General features: G+C 45.2%; 1 protein-coding gene across 1 annotated transcript in view; it reads left to right on the top strand.

Moving 5' to 3' along the window:
- The first annotated feature begins 2,515 nt into the window (after positions 1–2,515).
- LOC127597562 (A disintegrin and metalloproteinase with thrombospondin motifs 20) overlaps positions 2,516–23,959 on the top strand; it is a 96,269-nt gene continuing 74,825 nt past the window's right edge. The window contains exons 1-4 of the mRNA XM_052060664.1: positions 2,516–3,796; positions 3,886–4,235; positions 12,899–13,061; positions 22,524–22,771. Of these exons, the coding sequence (XP_051916624.1) occupies positions 3,706–3,796; positions 3,886–4,235; positions 12,899–13,061; positions 22,524–22,771 (852 nt within the window). The 5' untranslated portion in view covers positions 2,516–3,705. The remainder of the gene's footprint in view (positions 3,797–3,885; positions 4,236–12,898; positions 13,062–22,523; positions 22,772–23,959) is intronic.

Raw genomic sequence — 23,959 nt, 5'->3', positions numbered from 1 at the left:
GTGAGAACCTTGAACACCCCCTAAAACACCGCCCCGCCGTTTTGCCATTTGTAGTAATGTGATCTTACTTTCAAGCAATGACCTCAGTCCGAGGATGACGAAAGCCCTGTTTGCCACATCTGTGGGAGAAATGGATGCGTTTCCCAACGCAACGGGGACTAAGTACTATTTGCACAACTCGCAGCCATTCGTCTTTAATCCGCAGGAACAAAACAGCTTGGACCTTTACCGGGGGGCGCTCCCTCCGAATTTGAGGATTCCAAGAAAGTCTATTATAAACACACAAGACAGAAACCTTGTGTCATGTCCCTCGAGATGGTGGTCGAATCAAGAAGAGCACAGTCGCAGATGAGCGTACTGATAGTCGCAACAATGCAAACAAGCTTGACTGCGCTCACATGGTTTACTTTAAAGTATGCCAGGGGCGCCATGGAAACTGGTTAGTAAAAACGGGTATGAAGCCCAAATGATGGTTCAAGTCCTTGGCACCTGTTTGCCGTACGGGATCCAAAGAGTCCAAATCCCCGCAGTGCTTATTATGCTTGACGTGCTGCACATCTGGAACAGACCTTCTACCCCCCCCCCCCCCCTCATTATCATGAAGCCCAAGTATCCGAAAACTGCGCAATCTGCCCAGAAACGCTACGGTCCCTTCCTTGGCTCACGGTCCACCAGCTCAGTGGTTTTATAAACATCTTCCTATTCGTGTTTGTGTAATCATGCTGCGAGCAATGAAACAAAGAAAACAACACTCTGACACTTCTGGTTGGCCAAACAGCATGAAGAAATGTATTCTGCTGCGATCTTAGTTCAGCCACATTTGCCCTCGTCGCTCGGTGTGCTGTGGGCCTAAGCGCTACTTCCGAAATAAGAGCACACCGAGCGACGAGGGGTCAAATGTGGCTGAACTGTGACGCGCTGTACAAGTTTCTGTAACCGTCTGCAAAACCAATTTTGCTACGAGAACACCACAGGCGTCCGTTTTTGCAGCGAGTTGGTTGGATGGGTACTTGGGTCCGTCGGCAGGCGTGCAGGTGTTAAGTCTCCAACTGTAATTTGCTTGTGATCGTCAAGTCCAGTCATAGTCAGTAGCGTCACTGGGTGTGTGGCAGGTCTGAGGGTGGTCCTTGTGTACTTTTTTCAAAGGACGCTTCTGTAAGCCACACTGAAGCATTTACTCTCCGATCGCAACCGACAAGTAATGATAATTTAAATTGTGGCATGTCCAAAAAATAAAACAGACCACAAACCGCTGGCTCAGACCGCTTTACCACCAGAAACAATCATCATGGCTTATTGTTGAATGTCTTAAAATGTTTAAGCGGACTTTTTGGGAACGTCTGTGCCGAGAGACGGCATACGTTTCAATGTGACAATGACTACCCCCATGAGTGGACACTTGCTCGCAGTTTTTTGTTCCTCCCGGCCTGTATGCCGGATTCGCAGTTGAACACGGAAATAGAGCAGCGGCAAGAAAGCTCAACGTTAAAGACTCAATGTTATAACTTGCTGTTGGTTAAGAGAACTGTGTTGCTGCTTTATTAAATACGTTTTACAGTACTGACATCTGATCGTCACTATATAAATCAGGGTGTAGTGTGGCGTTCTATTGGTATTTCCTTTAGCGTAGCTCCATCTAGTGGATGCATTGTAGATTGCATCTTATAGCGCATAAAAAATGACAAAATAGGCCATTCATTGAAGGTGCGCCTCATAATCCAGGGCGCCTTTTAGTGTGGAAAATACGGAAATAGGTTCAGAGATGTCACATTCATTGCCTGCTTTGTGTGCCAGGAAACTCTGCATCTTAAAAGACAAAATACTTTCTGGTGAGTCCAGCAAAAGAGTCACAATGCTAAGACGTGGCCCTTCAAAAGGATGCCCCCCCACCCCCTCCCCCAAAAAAGTGCTTTTCTTACGTCGATCAACTTGGCACAAGACTTCAACATGTCCCAAATGATTAACGACAAATTGAGTGCCTCGTGGTGGCCGAGCGAGTCCACTTCCTCTGGCATGCGACAGTGAGCGATGGCTGCATGATGCCTTCCGCTGTCTTTATTTTGGCCTTTGATTGGCTTCCTTTTCCCACTAGTGATCATTATAACTGAAATAATAGCCCCCCCCCCCCCCCCAAAAAAAAGACTGTTTGGGTCCCTTGGGAAGTTATGCAACAGTCCCAAGCCCCTAAATCCTTACAGATTGAAGAAAAAGTTCATATTCCAACTAATTGACATATTATATGCCACATCTGAGCCATGCAAGTCATGTAATGGGACTGTCCTTGTTTCCTTGTAAAGGGAAGACAAATGATTTTTAATAACTTGAGCAGTTGTTGTGCTGATGTTTATATTACTGGAAGTATTTGCGCAAAAAATGTATTTAAATTTTTTTTATAAATGTCGTATATCGTTGATCAGTGCAAAATGTATAGGGTTTTATCAAGTGACTCACCTGTTTTCTGAACATGAGCCCTGAGCAAGAGTGATGTCATTTTCAGTCGACAGCTAGTGGCAAAAAAAAAAAAAAAGTGTCCGCCCCCTGAGATGGAAAAAAATAACAACAACAAAAAAACGAGTGGATTTTACTGATTGACTCATATTCCACATACGCAACATTGATCAAAATGGCAGGTTTAGAGTAGTGGGACTGCAGAGAAGATATTTTTGTGAAGAAAATGTTCGTAGATGGTGCATGCAGAAATGCTGGTTGATCCTAACACAAGCATTGGTGTCAGATGCCCTTCATTCAAAAATAGAACAACATTCATTCATTCATCTTCCGAACATCAAATCGACTGGCACCCAATGGCGTCGGCTGTGTTCACGCCAACAACGGTGCCAACTGCCCTTTTTAAAATCCACCGGCTTGTGCATGGCTGTGGAATTGCCAACAACTGTAACACGGCTCCACTTGCATAGATTTCCGCCGGATTCGCTCCGGTCACAAAAAGCAGCCCTTATTGTTATCGTAACACTTTATTACAAGGAAGTAATGCCAAGAACATGTGTGTCGCCTTGTTGATGTTGCACGTTACCATTTACCACTTCCACATTCATTGCATTGTGCATCACAAAATGTTTTCATCGGATATGCGTACATGCAGTCCACAAGGCTGGCCCCACGCATGGAGCTATTGCCGACACCCCCCCCTCCTCTCTCTCTCTCTCTCTCTTGCTCTCTCTCTCTCTTGCTCTCCCTCTCACCATTGGCTCTTTAGTGGCCGGAGGGGGCGTTGCTTTGTTGCTTTGGTGTGTGAGCATGTATGTGTGTGCACGTCTTGGGCTTGCGCAGGGTGGTCGAGGAGGGGATGGCTGAGGGGAAGCATACTTGGCACGGCTCCCTCCTTTCAGCGCGCACTCTCTAGTTTGCACCGGGTGGCTAACTCCCCTGCAAGGGGGGGGGGAGAGACAAGTGTCTGGATGTGCGTGTGTGTGAGTGTGTGTGCATTTGAGGGGGGGGTGGGATGCATGTGTCATAAATAAATAGTCCGGACCGCTACTTTTTCAGGGCGAGGGGGGTGGGCGGCAATGCGATGAGGCGCGCGCACGACGCGGGTCTTGCGCTGCAGCGAAGAGCCTCCGTCAATACGGAGACCTGCCGCTGCTGACAAGCCGGCCTGGGGGACGAGGAGAGAGGGAGCAGGGGGGGAGGGAGGAGGGGGAGCTCGACGAAGGGGCCGCCGCGGACAGCACCGCCGTGGGAATCATGCAGTGTGCGATCTGGCTGGTGGGACTCGCGTGTCATCTGTCAGCGCTTGTGCGGCTCGCCGCGCAGTACCGGTTGCATCCCAAACAAGGTACGACTTGAGTTTTCCACCTCTGTAGAGCACATTGGCAGTTGTGACAACTCGGTTGTGCAATCCGCGCCGCTCTCTTCCCCCCGCAGAAGTCTTCATCAAGCAGCTGTCATCGTACGAAATCACCAGCCCGCTGCGGGTCAATGACTTCGGAGAGTCCTTCCCGCACACGTTGCACTACAGGCGCCGACGCAGGAGTTTAAACGACGAGCTGTCCGTGCCGCGGCTCCACTACCGGATCGAGGCGTTCGGACAACGCTTCCATCTCAACCTGAGCGCGCACTCGGACTTTATCGCGCCCGCTTACGCGGTCACGCACTTGGGAGCGGCCGAGGAGAGCCCGTCGCAGGAGGCCGCTGACATGCGCCACTGCTTCTTCCGAGGACACGTCAACTCCCGAGAGGAGCAGCCGGCAGTGTTCAGCCTGTGCACTGGCCTGGTGAGTACCCGCTTGGACCGACCAACCCCCACGCCCCCCGCCCTCTCGCTGCAACTCCGTTTGCACCCATGCGTGTCGTCCATCAAGATGTAGTCTAGTGCAAGGTTGCAGGGCAGCAGGTTGTTAGTCAGAGCTTCTCATCTCAGTTAAGCCGTCACATATTTTACATTAGGAAAATCTCACTGCACCCCCCACGCCCCTACCCCACCCTACCCCAAGCAAAAAATGTGTACTTGTGTACCTTCTCCCATCCAATGTTGTTGTGCACGTCATCTGTGACATTGAAAAAGCAAAACATTTGGGACCAGTTTGAACCCTGGACAACCCAGAGGGTCAAATTTGGCCCCTATAAATTCTGCTACTCAAGTGCTACCCTTAAACTCCAAAGGGTCAAATTTGGCCCTAATTGTAAATTAGGATTAAAGCATTAAATATTTTGGGGGGGGGGGGACATACTTTGGCGTTGATTGAACATTCATTCATTCATTCATCTTCCTAACCGCTTGATCCTCACTAGGGTCGCGGGGGGTGCTGGAGCCTATCCCAGCTGTCTCCGGGCAGTAGGCGGGGGACACCCTGAATCGGTTGCCAGCCAATCGCAGGGCACACAGAGACACACAACCATTCGCACTCACACTCACACCTAGGGACAATTTAGAGTGTTCAATCAGCCTGCCATGCACATTTTTGGAATGTGGGAGGAAACCGGAGCACCCGGAGAAAACCCACGCAGGCCCGGGGAGAACATGCAAACTCCACACAGGGAGGCCGGAGCTGGAATCAAACCCGGTACCTCTGCACTGTGCTAACCACTGGACTACGGGGCCGCCCCTTGATTGAACATATAGCAGTCATTTAATGTATAATTCATCATTTTCCAAGGAAAAAAAGGGTTCTTGGGTTCTCCAGGGTTAAGGCTGTCATGGCGAGTCACCGTCGTAGTACATGATTGTTTCTACTCTGTTGCGTTGCGAAAAGCGGTTCTTATTTATGCCTCGTAGTTGAGACGTCCAGGGTTTGAATCTGTCCGTGGAGTGTCGATATTGTCGGTGGCTATTTTTCTTTCATTTCTTATTTACAGCTACAAAAATAATCCAAACGTGTCTTTCTGACACCATAGAGACCAACAAAAAGACGTGGTTGGGCACAGCCATGAAAGATAGGGACTCCAAACAAGCCTGTTAGATTAATGAGTGTGAATTTACAGTAAATGCGAGCGGGTCTCTCGTCAGTATGTGCCTTGTAGACCGGCCTCTGGTTCAGGCGGGGTGGCACCCTCTTGCCTCATCAGCTGGGATAGGCTCCCGCTCACCTGTGACACGAATGACAAAACAACCCGATGGAGTCATGGCTCACATGCCTGCCTCGCAGTCAAGACGTTTGAATCGAAGCTCAGGCAGTGTTGTGTGCCATTTGCATTTTGATACGAGCACTGTGGGGAAAAAAAAGTAGAAGTCTGTCGACCATTTTCCAAGAATGAAGTGACCCTGAACAGGTTAAGTGAATAGGAATCAGCCAGACAAGAATTCCGCCTTTGGAAAGATTCGGCGTCACCTCTTGATGATCAGGACGCTGTGGTGGTTGTCGCTTACGGTGGCGTCGACCTGGAATGCGTCACACTGAAAGCTGCTGCCCATGCAGAATTTTGCTTCCCTCGCTCAGTGGTACGCGAGAGGCAAAATGTACAGCGGCAACCGCAAGAATAAACATGTTGGTCCAAGTCATAGCTCATCAGAAGTGAGCCATGTTATCTTTGCAAAGGCAGCGTTTGAGAGAAAGAGCTGGCATCGGGCATCATTGGACTGTGCGTGCGTCCACTCGATGAAACGTTTCATATCGTGATTGTCATTTGCAGAATTGTCATGATTATCTGTGTTATCGCAGTAGTGTGAAAAAATAAGTGACAGAAGCAATGGGACACGTTCTATTTTTGATGCATAAAGTGCAGAATTTGTATTCACTTGGAGAAAAAGTCTTTTTTTGGGGGGGCTTTGTTTAAAACGTTTCAGTTTTTGTTTTTTAAAATATTTTGTTTTGTTTGACTGATTTTTTTTTCTAGTTTTGGAATATGTTCTTCCATTTCTTTTTGATTATTTTCTTTTTTTAAAAGATTGTTTTTTTCCTGTTTTTCGGGGGAAAAAATCCTTGTTGGAATATTTTTTTTCCTATTTTTCAGAATAATCTTTTTAAATGACAAAAAAGAAATTATGTTAAATAGAAAAATAAGTTAATGAAACTGGAAAAAAGACAAAAAAAATCTCTATATGCTTTCATAATATGAAAGCTAAACGGAACAATTTTACAAAATTTTGGCACACGTTAGCAGCGGAGTCAGGAAAGCAACCCCAAGCAAATAAGAAGAGATGGGAAGTATCAGCCCAGGCCGAACTATAAAACATTTCATATTATATCTTTCATGTATTATTGGTGACTTTACTTGTCAATGCCCGGAATTGACACTTTAATGACACCGACACTTGACACTCGCATTATTTACATGCTCATGTGGGCGCTGCTTTTGTGAGTTCTCTAAGGTGTTTTGTGACACAACCAAGTTGGACATGCGTCACTCCATGTACATGAAATAGAAATGAACCCTTTCAAGGGACAGCGGGTACGACAGTGAACAACTTAACGTGTTATCAGTTTGCAGGGTGCACCAATGTGTTTAAAAAAAAATAATAAATCAGGTTAGAGGTATTAAATCGGGACTGGGAACCAGCAGTGTAAATCCTGCTTCACTTCGGTCAAAAGCAGGTGTTTGATGATCCCCCCCCCCCAATTGTCACATCATCATTTCAGGTTGTTTTAAGTTGATTGGCTCACATTGACTTTACTGGCTCAATATAAATGCTGGGGGTACTGGTGCCTGAATACTGCTCTTGAGTATCTGATAAGCGGTGAAGGTGACGTGGCAGTTTTGACCTACGCCACTCCCACCGGATTCTGGCATGGAGTGGACTGTTTGGCAGGATCCCCGCGATGTAGACAGTAATACCCCAGGCAGAATCCCAATCGGTTGACATCGTCCTTATTTTAGATGGCCGCACCTTGTACTGTACCGGGATAGTGTTTACAGTGGATATAAAAAGTGTACACACCCCTGTTCAAATGTCAGGTTTTGGTGATCTAAAAAAAAAACAAAAAACCTCAGGATAAATCGTTTCAAAACTTTTTCCACCATTGATGTGACTTTAGACTTCAAGTTGCTTTTCTTAGCGAGCGGAAGTAAAAAAATATACGGCCAAGATTATGCGGTTACACAAGTGTCACACCTTCTTATAACCTCTAACGTTGCTGTGCTCAGAATGAACCCAATCACATTCAAACTCTTGCACACATCCCATCTGTCGCCATTTAAAAAAATGGTCACGGAACCAAACAAGAAGATGGATCTATTCAAACAACTTGTTTATATACGATGCAGCGATGACCCCCGACATTCACGGGGGGTTGAAATCAGCCTGGACCAACAATAAAATGAAATAGCCAATGAAATGGATTGGGAAAATCACTTTAAAAACCCTAACATTTTTTCCCCCAAAAATGTTAAGATAAGATAAACCTTCAATACACATAAAATGGGCTCCCCCCCCCCAAAAAAAAAACAGTACAGGGTGTAAAAATGCTCCCACCCAAAGTTAGCATCATTCGTGAAAGCTTCCGTGATCGTGACAGTTGGACTCAGCAAAATCCTACTTTTCTCTTGGGGGGGGGGGGGGGGGGGGATCTGAGCCGGCAGCATCCCAGCATGCATTGCGTCCAACTGTAAAGGTCCCGCTTCAGTCAGTCCTCCTGATGAATGACAGGACGTAGACGGGGGAGAGGAGAGACACTCGGTCAAGAGATTTCCATGTTTAGAAAGCAATTTAAGAGCTGAGGTATGCTAAATTGATCAGGCTAATCAGCCTTTAATTGCCCCTCTGCCCGACTTTGATGAATGACTCGCTTATCCAAACATGTTTGCATCCTTTTTCAAGCAATCTCTGTTGGTTATACGCATCATCACTCATTGAGAATGACAGCACAATGGAGACGGCACTGGAGGCTATTGGGTCATAAATGTGTCCCTATCTGATCACTGGAGCTTAATGGCTCAGCCACATTTTTTTGTCGGGATGAGGTCATTAAGGAATAATTAAGCCGCAAAACAAAGGAGTCATTCTCGGGGTGGAAAAAAGAAGCAGGTTCCCCTTTCTCGCCCGCAGTTACTCAAAGCTGAGAAATGGTGCGTCTGGGGAGCATTTGACCTTTACAGAATGAGCTTGTGGCGACAAACGGGCTGAAAAAAACTCCTGGCGTGTTCACACCGTGGGAAACGCTGGCTGCCGGGAGGTGCAGAGTGCCCAACATCAAAGAAGTGCGTGGCGACACAGCCTCGGTGACAAACAAGGCCATCGTCATTCCGATGCCCAGCGATGCGCCACGACGCGAAGAGCACGATGCCCGATTGGGCCACCTCAAGGGCACTGTGGCTCGCACGATTTAAATTATTATTATTTTTATTTTGTAGTGGACAATGATTATAAAATCTGCAATCCGTCAGCATGTGGCTAATTATAACGCATCCATCCAGTTTCTGATCCGCTTTATCCTCACAAGGGTCGCGGGGGGCCTATCCCAGCCTTCTTTGGGCAGTAGGCAGGGGGACACCCTGAACCAGTTGCAAGCCGGGCACACAGAGACGAACAACCATCCGCGCTCTCATTCACGCCCAGGGACAATTTCAAGTGTTCAATCAGCCTGCCATGCATATTTTTGGAATGTGGGAAGAAACCAGAGCACCCGGAGAAAACCCACGCAGGCACGGGTGGAACATGCAAACTCCACACAGGGAGGCTGGAGCCAGGATCGAACCCACGACTCTCTGCACTGTGAGGTCGACGCGCTAACCACTCGGTCACTGGTCGGTCGCCATATGTGAAAACATCAGAGCAAAAATTTAAAACAGAGCAAATCCGTTCACAACAAGCAGCAGGTTTGTCAGAGAGTCAAAATTTCTTCCAAAAAGGAGGCTAGAAGCTGTTACTGTCACTACCAGTCGGAGCTTACCGTCAAACTAAACGAGCCTTGGGTTTACACATCTGCAATTTAAAACACCCACATCTTTTTCAATGTCCGCTAGCTTAATGCTAACAACTAGCGTTTTAACAAAAATGTATTTGAGTCGGAAAATCGGCTTTGATTTGATGAAATGAATTGACATTACATTTTAAAATTGCCGCTTCCTTGAATTGTATCGCACCGCATGTATCGAGACACGGACCAAATCGTTTTTTATTTGAGCTGCAAAGCGGTTTGAACTTGTTAACTTGGATTGTTCGGGCTCTGGAGATTTCTTTATTTTATATGCTGTTTAATATTAATAAATATGACAACGCCTACCATTTTGAATTGAATCGTAATCCCACCAAATCGAATTGTTATATTTGAAAATTGTTACATCCTTGAATCGTATCATAACCCGTGTTTTGAGAATTGTATCAAAATCGTCTTTTGTTGGTAGCTGCGCACCCCTACTAGCAAGCAATGCAAAATGACCAAGACAGATAGAGGGATATAGTTTATTTAATTAAGACATGGATAATTGAACAATACAAGAAAAACATGCAGACAATATAATCGTACCGAGAGTCATATATTCTTTATCCTCCATGAAAAATGCTTCATATTATTGTCGATGACTGAGTCGGTTGTAAAACTGTACTTCTTGTGTCCACATCTGCTTTATATTGCACCCCTCTGGCCATGGCAGGGATACGAGAAGGCACACAACGTGGGGCTGGAATTAATTAATGGTCTTTGTATTTATTTCAATGGGGAAATATGACTTGAGATACAAGTGTGTTGAATCACAAACATGAACAAATTCAACTTGTATGTCTAAGCAACACTGTATTTGCGTCGTATTGTTTTTTTTATTTTATTTTTCCAATGGCATGACTATAACCCAGCTTGTAATGGAAATCCCCCCCCCCCACCCCCCACAACGCCGAACCCTCTTCCTCCTTCTCGAGGCGGTAAAGTCCAATTCAGCACCCACTGCTGAACAGCAACCTTTGTGTTCAGTCTTTTTTTTTTTTTTTTTTTGCTGGGAAATGTGGAAACTGTGCCACACCAACCCCACGCCCACCTCTCGCTCTACATCCACTTGACAAAGCCGCTTCGTTTCTGTGGGCGAAATCCTCACGGCAAAGTTAACTGGCCATAGAGAGTGATTGACAAGACACAGGTAACCATCTACCTACCACTTACTACTACATATAAATCATTTATACTCTTTAAAATCACAGCAGCAAAGCAAACCAAGAAGCAGCAGAACCGCCAAGATTGCGTCTTTGGGTGGAACTTTCAATTCAATTTGTCCCGGAGGAAATAATGGAGATTGAAAAAATGTGTGTCAGGGTCTTGTTGCCATTTGAACAGTTTTATGAACTTTTTTGGCAAACGTCATCATTGGTTCTTAGTGACTTTCGGCTTGAACCTCCGAGGGTGTGTCTGAGTGCCTGAATAATAGAATAAGACTTAAGAATGGTAGATTTTAAAGAGTAACAACTGGCTTCAAATCTTGTTTCGCAACACCCGTAATAGATGAGATATATTAGTGCAAGTGTAGGAGAAGATGGGGGACAAGGAGGAAAAACTTTGTGGTTTTAGTATTCCCCAACAATGCTATTATCAATGAATAAATGGAAATGAACCAAATAGCCGCAGTAACCCTCACTTAATGCTGATCCTGACAATGTTTACAAGGTCAAGAATGAGTGCAGCCAATGACGCTTGTCCCGCGCTGACTTTGAAAAGGATAAATCCAAAAGAACAAACAAGTAAATGCTTTTCTACTCGCTCCATGTTGACTTCAGGGAGATTTTTCAACAAGTTGAGAAGGTCGCCATGCTTCAATTGGACAAATTGATTTGGCTCAAAAATATGTCCCAAAGTTACATTTTTTGAGTTTTTTTTTCCCTCACTAAACCTCGTTTTCAGCCAGCATCATTGGATTAACTCTGTGAGTGTGTTTTGCTTTTTGCCAAATATTTTCTGGAAGCTTGACGTTGCTAAGAGAAGAACAATTAGCGCTAGGAACTTAGTGTGATGGAAGCGGGCTCGCATTTCTGTGACTTGATTAGATGGATGGATGGATAATTTTCGAGTGTGACATTTGAGTCCATTTGTTTGACAAGAAGTAGCACCGAGTCAAGAAGAAATACCGCTTCCACTTTCTTTCCATATTGGCCTTCGCTCCCGCATACGAGCCAGCATTCCATCATCCCAACTGGATAAGATTGCAGCCTCTCGTGTGGACTTGCAGTCAAGTTTCCATCCAGCGTCTTGTTTTCACAAGCTCGCCCCCTCGGCACATGTAGCACTCGAGGCACGTGGCGCTTTCGAGGATCCTCGTAGCGATTCCTGACGTCACAGCCATTTGCGAATCCTGCATCCTCGCGTTTTCCATATCGGAATTGGCCCCCCACTTCCCTCCCCCTCCGTTAAGTGTCACTTTGCCAGGACGGGCGTTAAATAACGGGGCTAAGGAAACATTCCAGCGATATCCTGTTTAAGCGTGCGCATGATATGACCATGCAAACAACCTCATGGCTGAGTGAGCTCAGGAGCTTTACGAGGGCCCGAGCTGCCTAATCAATGTTAGCATTCCTCTGTTCCGTGTCCGATGCTGCTGCTGATGATGATGTAACAGCTGCCGGCGGCCAACTGTATACGTTGACAGTCAGAACTGCGCCAGATAAGAAACGTCTTGTCCTGTCGTACGTTAAGCGCTTTCTGTCTGACAAGATCTCTCCGAGTCAGCATGTCAATCACAGACAAAAGTGACGCCCCGAGGCTGTCTGCAGTTTCGGAGACCACAGCTGTTGGAAGTACGAAAGGAGCAGTAGGAACCTGGAATGCGATATATTTCCCCAGTTCCATCATATTTGCTCATAGAATGTAATCAGAATAGAAATGCGGCATCAGGGTTCCCACTCTTCCACTTGCTTTTTATTTATGGACCATTTAAGGACTTTTGAGGGCTAATTTAGCCATTTTTTAAAGGACTGTTTTCTCCATTCAACAGGGGAATCACAGTGGATTTAATGCCCGTTCAGCATTATGCGGGCTGAACAGAAAGCCACATATCACTGAGCCGGTTTTCAAATCATTGCTGCCGAAGGAAGGGCACAACTTCAATTTATTTTCAAATACAAATATTTTTTAAGGCTTTTTATTGATTTTAGAAGCTTTCCCTGAAAATTAAGGACAATTAAGAACAAAGTTTTACAACTTATTTTTTATGGTTTTTTAATGAACTTTAAGGACCCGTGGGAACCCTGGCCATCCCTGGCAATCCGGTACATAGCCCGGAGTGTATATTTTCAAAAAAAAAATAAAATTGTATATATATATATAATATATATATAACGAGCAAACAAGCTAATGGTAACAGTACTAATAGCTAACGCTAATTTGTGCTAATACTGCAGCTCTCCAAAACATTTGATTTGTACAGATTTTCACCACTGACTCTTGTGTTAGCAGAAAAGCGGAAAAAAAAGAATTTGTGCTACTTCGATCATGTACATGGAAGACACCACGGCTAAACTGCATCTACTTTGGGCACACCTTTCATGAACCATGCCTGTCTTTTTTTTTTTGCCGTACTTCAGATTGGCACTTTCGCAACGCCGGATGGCGAATATTTCCTGGAGCCTCTCATGAACGCCGACGGGGAGGCTGAGTACGATGATGAGCACCACAAACCCCATCTGGTTTATCGGCACGAGAGGAGACGCAACATCTCCAGCGACGGCGAGCCTTGTTCGGCCTCAGGTAACAGACAGCAGAATGTCTCACCGTCTTGACTGTAACAACCGTCTGATTGATTTACCACTTCGTAATCTCGCCCAGAAATGTAAATTATACCCCGTCACCATTTCACTCTGATCACGGGGGGTTTTCCACTGGAAACGTAATCACTTTAATTCGTAAAAAGTGCACGAGTACTGTTGGTGTTGCTGCCAAAGTTCTTTCTCTCAGCTCAATCGCAGAAATATGTTGAGTTGTGATGAGATGAAGATTTGGTCATCAGCGGAATGCTTTTATGATAATTGCAGAGGCTTTTAGGAACAGAGGTTACATCAGTCTTTTGATCCTAAGGGACAAAGTGGTCTGGCAGGTCGGCCTATTTTGCGTAACTTGCTGTCTCATGTTCTTTTTTTTTTTTTTTTCCCAAGGGGACAGATTGTGGAAAAGGAACACTTTTATTTTGAAAACCCAAGTGTCCTGCAGGTTTCTGATCCTTCTCCCGCATGTTTCAAACAGCCTCATTCTCACCTATTTGAACCTGAGTTGGTCTGTTTTATATCATGTGCCTTTTATATTCTCCTCTATAAAGGGTGCATGTGAAAATGTTACCTTTTATTTTGAAGGCCAAGATGGGTGACAGGTTTCTGTCAAATTTGCAATTTTGACCACCAATCTAGCAGCCAATCATTAGTGTAACTACAATGTGAGTTGTTGTTTCTCTTATAGATGACATTTTATGGAAAAGTGATTTTTTTTTAATACTTCCCACCCCCATTTTGCCAAATTGGTCTAATCAATAAAAACATTTTTTTTTTCATGATTACTGTTCTTACAAGGAAGGTGGTTGTCAGACATTTGCGTAATTAAATGTCCACATTCGAGCAAGTGTGACCTCTTTTTGCGTGGTGAAGAGCCCTTAAAGAGAAAGTGACCGAGTGGAGTCCAGTTGCCGTTGTCATCCTGGTGAAGAGCTCTTTTTGGGCGGCCTTTGTTGGAGGGACGCAAATAAATCTTGTTTGTGCAAGCCGCTTCGTTGGCTTGTTGTCTCGAGCTGGGCCATTGTCGCATGGCGGTGGGCTTTGTGCGCCTTGACAATTTAAAGAACTTGGACTGGCCTCCTTCATATGCTTTGGCTTTTCAGCCACTCAGTCTGTGTGTGGTAAACAGAGACGAGAAATGTGGAGGGTGTCTGTTAGATCCTCGATTGTGCTTGAAGGGGAACACGTGATGAAGCATGGTGTGGAGTGGTTAGCATGTCTGCCCCACTGTGAACGGGTCCATAAATACTTGAATTCTTTTTAAAATAAGGAACAATAGGGCAGTGGTATTTAAAAATTATGTATACGATAAATACGAGACACCTTGAGGTCTTCATGTAAAGGCCTCAGATAGACAATAAGCGGAGGGATTAAAGAGCCAGTGGAACAGGGCTAGTTATGTACTGTGAAGTGTCCTGTGATGCGACTCATCTGCCTTATCAGATTGGGCCCCTCTCCTGATGTGGCGATTAAAATAAGCTCTTTGAAGGCCACACGGAGCCAAAGCCAGCAGAGCCCCTTCTGTCTTTGTAAGTGGCGGAGTGCGCTACACGCCACCACTAGCAGGCAACGTGTAAACATCAGCTCGGCGGCGTGTGTCGCTCCACTTATACAACATCTTGAGCAGCTCCTGCTTCTTGTTCTGCTTCCTTCGATCGACTAAAATACTAAATAGTTCAAGAACTCGATCTGATGAGCTTTTTTTTCCACGTCAAACTGAGAAAACACCATGTGGGACAAACTGGTCACAAGACAAAACTAAATGACAATGGCTATGGAGTATCCGGAGCCAGTAAACAGCCATATGCTAAGCTAAGAATACTGTGTGTTTGTTTTGGTCATTACTTGCCTTCTAGGAATGTTACAAGTGACCAGTATTTGGTTTTACGTAACCCATCTATAAGTATGAATTCATATATGTAATAATGCAAAGAGTAACACGCTAAGCTATCTTTTAACAAATTAGAGCTAAGCAACAGCCACATGCTAAGCTAACAGTCTTGCGTTTGCTTTTTTAGTAACCAACAGTATTTTACTTGGAGCATGACAGACAAAGGACTTGTCTGCTGACCTGCCTTTAAATGTCGTATTTCTTTAAATATGTGAAGCGCATTTAGTTACCCTGTGTACGAATTGACCTCTATAATTCCTAAAAGAAAGACGTTTGGCGCCACCGAAGATTCCAGCTGGCCTCCCATATAAATTGAGCTAGCGAAAGGGACTGAGAACCTGCGAGTTGCTCTATCAGAGCGCAAGTTATGTTGTTGTCATTTGGTCTTTTATTGTTTTCCTAGCGGCGCATTTGCCAATAAAACGGTGATCACCGTAAAAACAACGGGCTGTTGTTTCCCCAAATTTGAAGCTGACGTTTACCACCCAAATCACATTCATTCATTGTTGTACATGACCCCCCCCCACACCCCCGCCACCATTAGACTGAAAAAGTGCCGTAACAACTGCGGCCCACCCACAGCTTTTATTACGAGTCAGATTTATCTCATCACATGAACGATGCGCCAAAAAAAGTGGTGGCGGTGGTGGTCGGCGGTTATTCCTCTCTTACTACCTCCTATTTTTGGAGAAGCAAGAGAAGCTCTCATTGTGTGTGTGTGTGGGGGGGGGGGCGGTCAGTGTACCCCCCCCCCCCTCTCAATTTATATTTCTGTGAGGAGGACTCTTATCCTAAAATGTAATTGGTAGCTGCTGTGTGAAGGTTGAATGGTGCAGTGGGCTTTGGACTTTGAAATGGTTTTAAAGAGCAGTTTACTGTTTGAAATACGGATAACAATGGGAAGCGGGAGGGTGGGAGTGGGGGTGGGGGCGGTTGCCTTTTCCCACTGTCATTGCCCATATGTTCATAACATCTTTCTTTTTAATGTCCTCTCGAGTGAAACATCTTTTTTAAATCAGACAAAGATGAAATGGGCTGCGTTTTATCGGGCCAAACAACGTTTATCAGCACAGAAACACGTGGGGATCAGGGGATGGGGAGAAGCTTTTGACTCAGATGTGATGGCTTCTCACAAGACAACAAGGGCACTTGTGTGTCTTCACATTTCCGCAGTTTGTACAGTCACCGTACATCTTTAGAAAAAAAAAACTGTGTTGAAAAGTGAGGAAGTCAAAGTTTCCGACACATGCAAAAACATATGTGCTAACCACCAACGAGTTGTCAAGTGATAAGAGCTTTTAAAAGTGTTACCTCGATTGTTGTTTTGGCAATCGAGAAGACTGTTTACATATCTTAACATGCTTTTCTGCACCGCAGAGTGCTTGGGTATTTTGAATGCTTCGTCTGTACAAACATGCCAAGGACCTAAACGAAAAGGTATGCTGGGATGTATATGCCTCGTTTTGGATTCAGGAAGAAGAACTTTACAGCTTTGCCTCCAAAGCTGCACGGTTAGCGCTTGTTTTCCACTGTAAAGAATGGAAATAGGGTCAACTGCCCGTTGAAGCTAGTTAGCTTTTCTCACCTAAAAGTTTGGTCAATCGAAATTGCTTGAATGTTAAGAGTAAAAAAGTATGTTAAAGAGTATGTTCGGTAAAATTCAAAGCATCCGCATTGAAGCACTTCAGCAATACTTCTGTTATAACTTTTACCCTTTAGTTTATAGCACTATTCATATCATCGCTGCGAAAGAATTAAATTTATACCAAGATGGGAATTTCAGGCAATATCCGCCGAGCCCTCGTGGGAACCTTCGTAAAACGAGGATGTCGTTCTGAGGACATTGTTCCGAGGACGTTGTTCCGAGGATGAGCCACGATATCCCACCAGTGAGCTCGCACGTGAATCCCGGCATGAGTGGATAGAGATCGCAACAAGGATGGGGGTCTTTACAATGAGGGTAGATTCTTTTCTCCTTCAAACCCATTTGAAGGCGGAGAGGGAGCCTCTTTCTCGCTGTTTTTGTCTGCTACTCTTCAACTATCCGTGTCCCCCCGGCCCCCACACCCATTCTCACTCCATGCCGTACTTTGAATGCATTCAGAACAGTAAATTGAATATAGACAGTTTGACAGCAAACATTAGCAGCTGAATAGCCAAACACTAGCATCCCAGTGTTGTTGGCGGGGGTCTTTCATCCCCGTTTTGTCGTGTTGTTTAGCGACCGGGGAAAGAGCCGAGTGAGCCCCTTTGAAGGCGCGGTACTTGGCCCACATGACATCTGTGGCCCCTGACCCTCAACATAATCACTGTATGGGATTGCCCCCTTAGTGCCCACTGTGTATACATGCTAGTTCAAATGCCAGCAACAGTTTTCGGGGGGGGGGGGGGGGGGGGGGGTTGTTTTTTGTTTTTTGCTCAATGGGTTCATTTACATGGAAAAAAGGGTCCTCCCTCGCCCGGGGTCGGTTTGAACGAGCTAACTTGAATCGCTGCCCCGCAGTCCCCTTGCGCTCTCATGTATGTGAATGTAGCCACTTGTTGTTGGTAACCTCACTTCCTGCTTCGTTTGTCACTCACAGGATGGGTTAGCGTGACCTTCAGTTTTTTTTTTCCTTTCATGAGCTGTCGGTAGCTGGTTTGCAAAGCTATGTTACGCAGGTCAGGGACAAGTGGCTCTTGAAGGACGTGATGGACAGATTATAAATACACTGACAGGTTCGCATTTATCTCCTCGTCTTCGTTAATTGTCAGCTGGCTCCAGGAGCTTTAGTCGTCCTCTCCGTTGGCCATTTACCGCACAGTTAATTCAGAGTTAGCATCTACTCCATGCTCCTTGCGAGTGTTTTCATTTTGCATTGGTGTGTTTTGATATTTGGTCCTGTTCAGTAAACATTCTTTACTTGAACTTTTTGATTATATTACCGTTAATATACTTTTTAAGATGGTCACTTGGATTACTCGCAACTAACTTTGTGTCTTTAAAAAAAAAAGCCAACAACATCAGCGAAAGGAAGATGACATCAACTGTGGCCCGCCGCAGTTTGTCTTCTTAATGAGCCGGCAGATCCATTGGGCCCGGCGATTCCCCACAGAACCGAGAATAACAACAGCGTCAACAGGAGTCCTGCACAGCGTGTGTCCTTTCATAAATGTTGTCATTTGCTTGGCTTCAGCTGACCCGCAGTCTTCCACTCCACTCCGGTGCCCGCTTGGCTTCTTCACCAAATTTCATCCGAAAGCAAGTTCAAGAAGCCGATATGCAAACGCTTGAAATGGATTCTTCGCTTTGCGCGGGCGGTGGGTCAGTCGTTCGTAGCAAATGATCTCGCCGCCGTTCTCCCCTGCCACCCCCCCACCCCTCCACATCAAAGCCTTGCTCTTTGACTCCGCCTCAGTTCCGAGTCAAGAGTATCAATGCAGAGAGGCCGACAATGGCAAACACACATCTCATTGTTGAACTAATTAACATTCTTTTACAACGGCCCGCTGAGAGTCGAAGCACTCCCGTCCCAGGGTGCCAATTAAGTGGACAGTGTACCTTACACTGAACGTAGGTAGGTTGCTTTTGCGTCCACACAAAGGCCGGATACTCTGCTTACCATCCGTTGAGAGGAAAACGATGCAGACGGAGTATGATTAAGTGCAATCTCGGCAGAAAGAAAGGGCGGTCAATTGTCCGCAGCTTAAGTGGGCTTTTAAAAAAAAAAAAGGTAAACAACTCAACCTTTGTCCCCCTTTGTGCACTTACAGTAGTGCTTTGGAGAGACATGGCGAAAAGAGCTCGGCGGTGGTCCGCTGAAGAATGTGTTTGGAGTAGCAGACCGAATACTTCTGATGAATGCGGATGGCAAAAGTTGGCGAGGGGCCCGTGCCATTTCTTTCTTTCGTGTAATTTCCAACTTGGGAGTCATGTGACATTTCAGAAACTCATTCCCGCTGACACGGACTATCGTTACAGTCAGGGCACAAGAACGCGGAATTGTGGAAGGTGCGAGACTGAGGGCCAGATGGAAAACAAAATACATGACAAGATTGAAGTCAACATTTTAACAAGAATAAAAAAGAAAAAAATGGATGTATATAAATAGGAACAAGGCCAATCCACGAATAGCGAAAATCTGTGCATAAATTATGCCCATTGAAATGTATTGGGGGGGCGGGGAAATTGATTATTTGTATATATCAACATATCTCTCTCAAAAAATTCATATCGTCCGGGTCCTGAAAAAAATATGCTTCCTGCGAGTCTGCGTGAGTGTCTGCCTCTCAGTTGTGGATGACAGAAACTGTAGTTTTAGTGCTTCATTGACTTTAGCTCTCCTTTGCCATGTAAGAGCATTAGGATAAGTAAGCCGACTGCAAAATTCTAATACGGTTGCTTAAAAAAATATATTGATACTTTAGGAGGCATTCTCCGTCCTTGAGTGGTTGCCAGTCAACAGACAGACAACCCTTCACCTCCTCATTCAGTACCAGCCAATTCTCGACCAAGACTGAAAAGACGTTTAACAACGTCTTTGGGAGTGAATGAGTTAAGAACCCACGTAAACAGATACAAATTGCAGGCCAGTAGTTCAAGGTGACCTTTTGCGGGCTCAGATGTCGACTGACCGTTCGATCGGTGGTGACCCTGATGATTCGCTGGGCCCAGTCCAAGTCGGTGAGAAACAGTCACTCACCTGTCGCCCCGCCTCACCTCTGACCGTCACCCAGGCCGCCACGCAGTCAATGTATGTCAATCAAGATGCCGCCAGCCATTCCTCCACAGACCTCCGTCTGTTTCAAAATGCACCAGACAATAGAAACTGGCAGAAAAGAGCCCCAGCTGGAATCTTTCACGGGAACCGCCGAGACGACACGTCTTCAATAAGCGCTGACACATGGCAGCTATTAAAGTGATCGACTTTCGCCGACAATGTAACCGCCGAGACATGCTAGAATATGTCCGTCCGATCAGTTAATTACCGCCAAATCAAATATACATAACTTCAGCGGATCAAACGCGTAAGAGCGTCGCACATCAAGTCCAGCCAAATGTTTTCTGTTGGCTTGAAATCGTACCGCTGATGAGTCAGCGTTCTGTTGAAAATAAATAATGTGCACGCACGACATTTGTGCTCATCTTAACCGATCAGAACAGAAAAAACAATGGTGATGAAAGCACACTCTTGAAATCGTGCAAAGAACAAATCCCAGTGCTGGTTCATGGATCCGTTGTCTTTGCCGCTTATCCTGTTCATGGTTGCGCGTTGCTGGCGCATGTCCCGGCTGATTTTGGGTGGAAGAGAGACAACTACACCCGGAGCTGGTTACCAGTCATTCACAGGACACATAACAGAGATGAACAATCATTCACGCCATTACTAAATGGGACATGAACTCACCTTCCCTGATTCAATATAAAGTGAATGCACCGTTACACCGTTAATGACTCTTTCAAAGTGGTTTTTGCTGTCAAAGCCCGAAAATAAGTGCATTGCTGCAACTTTTCATATGTTTTAGTGAACATCTCATCTCATGACATATTTTGTCAAAGTCAGATGATCCGCAAAGTGAAATTATACGGTCACGTTGCAATCCACCAATATACTAAATGATTGCAGATTTCATTCCATGGTAAATTTCCTTTCCAAAAATTCCTGAGATTTCAGGGTTCAAAGGAAATTTTGGCCATAAATGTCAAACATTTCAGCAGGCCGTAGCTCCCAAAGCCCGGCTTCAATTGGCCTAAAATTTGAGATTTAGTGTCGTGCCCTCACTATCCACAAGTACACCGAGTTTCATTCAAATCAAAATCTACTCGGTTCAACCCAAGGAACGTCACAGCCGAACGACATGCCGTATGACGCAAATCTGCCGCGCCCCTGTTTGGCGACTGCTGTTTTAAAGGATACCTGCCTTGTGTATGGCTACTGGCTGATTCCGGTGCGAGTACGGGCAGTCGCCTCTGGCCTGTCATGGTGTAAGTAGCAGCTCAGGAACCGGCAAGAGGCGGATTTTAACCTAATGTGCTTTCAGAGAGGTTATGTACGGCTAATCTGCACTGATTCCGAGGCTACTAAAACACTGACCATATTTTCACCTTCTCGCTCTTCAGGGTTTTTTTTTTTCTTTATCTCGACTTAAAGCCAATTTCTTCTATCTTCTTCTTCCATGCTAATCCCTTTGAAGTCAGACAAACTGCAGAGATGAGTCTGTTTAAGGGCTTTAGCAAAGGCTCCAGAGTTTTTTTTTTTTTCTTCCTGGAAAACACAAAGCCCTGTTCTGGCTGTGTGCACGGGCGCAGGCGGGCCTGGCGCTGCCTCTGAAACAGGCGCTGGCATGGGTCTCGGCCTCACGACAGCGAGGGGCTGTGCGGCCATTGTGCCAGGGAGTCACGCTCTGCCTCGCGTGCCCGCTGGGGGCATCGCTTGAATAATCTCAACAAATTCTTTTTTTTTTCGGGCTTTTCACTGAGCTAACAGTTTCACACAATCTCTCTCTGTCTGACTGTCTGGAAAGATTGACTGCGGACGAGACAAAGGGATACTTCACTCAAAGTTGAGGCGGTTGGTGAGGTCGATGGACTCCAAAGTATGCACGGCTCATGTGCGCAGAGAATCATAAAATGCTCCATGAATGTCACTTTATGTTTGATTTGGATTCTCTATGCCTCTTTGTTTTTTGTTGTTGTTGTTGTTGTTGTTTTGGGTTTTAAAGAATGACAAAACGCCACGGCAAAAATGTGTTTATCAGTGCTACTCCAGATAGCATAGTTACATTACTGCTACCAAAACTTGAGAGATGTCCCGGCCAAAGGTAATGTAGGTCATGAAAACAAACAAAATGAAAACAAAAATTGAAAAAAAAAAACCACTTTGCTTCATGAAATAAAATAGATATTAAAACTCATTCAGTACCAGCCAATTCTAGACCAAGTCTGAAAAGACGTTTTTAAACGTCTTTGGGAGTGAATGAGTTCTTTAAAAAAAAAAACCCAAAAAAACATCCTTGGGTTTATAAGCCTAACTGAAACTAACTAATGACTGTGAAAACAGTTTCCATTTTCGTCAATTCATGTCATATATGAGCATTCAGGTGTTATTTTACATACAATGCTTTATTTCGGCGTTGATGTAAAACCGCACAGAAGAAGGAAGGTCAAATCCTCAGCCTGAAAGCTAATTTTGCTTTCCTTTTTTCCAGACGATGTGGAATTGATTGCACTTTTATAATACAATACAATACATGCTGATTTATATAGCGCTTTCACAACAGCGGCAGCTGTAACAAAGCGCTTAACAAAACAGTTAACATAAAGTTTTACAACATTATTCCACAGCTTACCACTGCTGGCTAATACACGTTTGCTAAAGGTATCATGCTCTCTTAGCGTTGATGATAACAGCCTGCGTTGGCTCATTAGTTCCTATGTATTACCCTTTTGTGCTGGCGGGTTTTGGTGGGAATCATAAAATACTTTACTACCATAAAATTCTACTGTGTGTACTGCTTTATCTGGCCTTGGTAGCGGTGCTGTTTGCCCTTCTTCACCGTGTTTCTGTCTCCACTCAGGCGACAGGGAGACGAGAGTGTCTTTGGAGGGCCGGGGGGACCTGGGCGATGTGTTGAACTCTGTCCGAGCCGCCATTCACGAGCGGGACGCCGACACCTCCAACGGAACGCAGCCCAGGAACCTGCGTAGACGCAAGCGCTTCCTTTCCTACCCGCGCTACGTCGAGCTGATGGTGACGGCCGATGCCAAGATGGCACGTCACCACGGACGCAATCTGGAGCACTACATCCTCACAATCATGTCAGTAGTAAGTAAAAATGTTTCTCAAAATTATTACGTCAAATCTTCCCGGCTATCTTGGGAGCGGGGTTTGTTTGCGGGACAATTGCGGTGCTGTGAAAAGGGCTACATCATTTTAAGAAATTTGGGAAATCCTGTTCTACTCGTCAGCTGACCCGAAGCACCAAGCAGGCATCGGGTTGTCGAGTTGTCGGAGCTCAGAGAGGTGAGGTGGACCGAGACCGTTTATAGATTTCCAGACAAATAAAAGAATCTTAAAATGAACTCTAAAATGTCAGACATAGAGTTATATGCTCCCTCCTATGTGCTCCAGTTAGGAGGTGAGAAGCAGTATTTTGGACCACCTGGAGATGCTTGAAGAAGACCCCAAATTGCAGTTCACACCAATTACTGTAATAAGTTCGTATTTAGACATGGCTTTGGCAGCCTCTTGCGTTATCTTTGTCCGTTTCAGAAAGAGCACAGAAAAATACGTGGATTGGTGATTTTTTCATTCGTGGACCACAAATATACGTTAATTGTATGACAATATTGACATTTTGTCAGAATATTGGAGGAAGCCGAGGTAAACTCACTCAAGCAAAGTGACCCTAAAAACTGTGAGGCAGATGTTCAAACTACGAGTCCACCGTGCTGCCCCTTCCCCGTGGTTCATCGAGCTCATTTCGTCCAACGGTCATTCCTGTTGACTCAGCACTTAACGTCGGTGCTTGACAAAGAAACAGGAGGCGAGCCTCTGATCAAGATGAGTGATGTTCAAATTGACTACTTAGGAGGTAGCTGGTCCCGGGTCAAAGCAAATGTCCCCCTCATTAACTTGAGTGAACGAGTAATGATTGTCAGCTCGATGTCTCAAAAAAAAAAAAAGGGTCCAGTCAGGTACAGTGGAGACTGTCAAGCAAACCGTTTGCCATCCAAACATTCCTCCTGCCAGCGTTTACATGAGCGGACCGACAATGAAGACGCATGCTCCCAGTGCAGTAATAAAACAAGCACCTCAGTTGGAAGAGTTGATTGGTGCGGATCCAGGAAGACTTTTAGCTGCTGGCGTCGGTATTTGATATTTAACTGCATGTCATTCTATAGCGTTTGCTAAATATCGAGTCTTTTCTATGGAGATGGTTTCTAAATACTGTGAGGCAAATATTTAGCTTTATTATTAGCTTTAGCTTTATTAATATTTAGTTTTTCTTTG

The sequence above is a fragment of the Hippocampus zosterae genome, chromosome 3 (genome assembly GCF_025434085.1).
Source record: "Hippocampus zosterae strain Florida chromosome 3, ASM2543408v3, whole genome shotgun sequence".
Taxonomy (NCBI): Eukaryota; Metazoa; Chordata; class Actinopteri; order Syngnathiformes; family Syngnathidae; genus Hippocampus; species Hippocampus zosterae.
The sequence above is the reverse complement of the archived record's forward strand: the minus strand, read 5'-3'. Positions and strand labels throughout refer to the sequence as shown.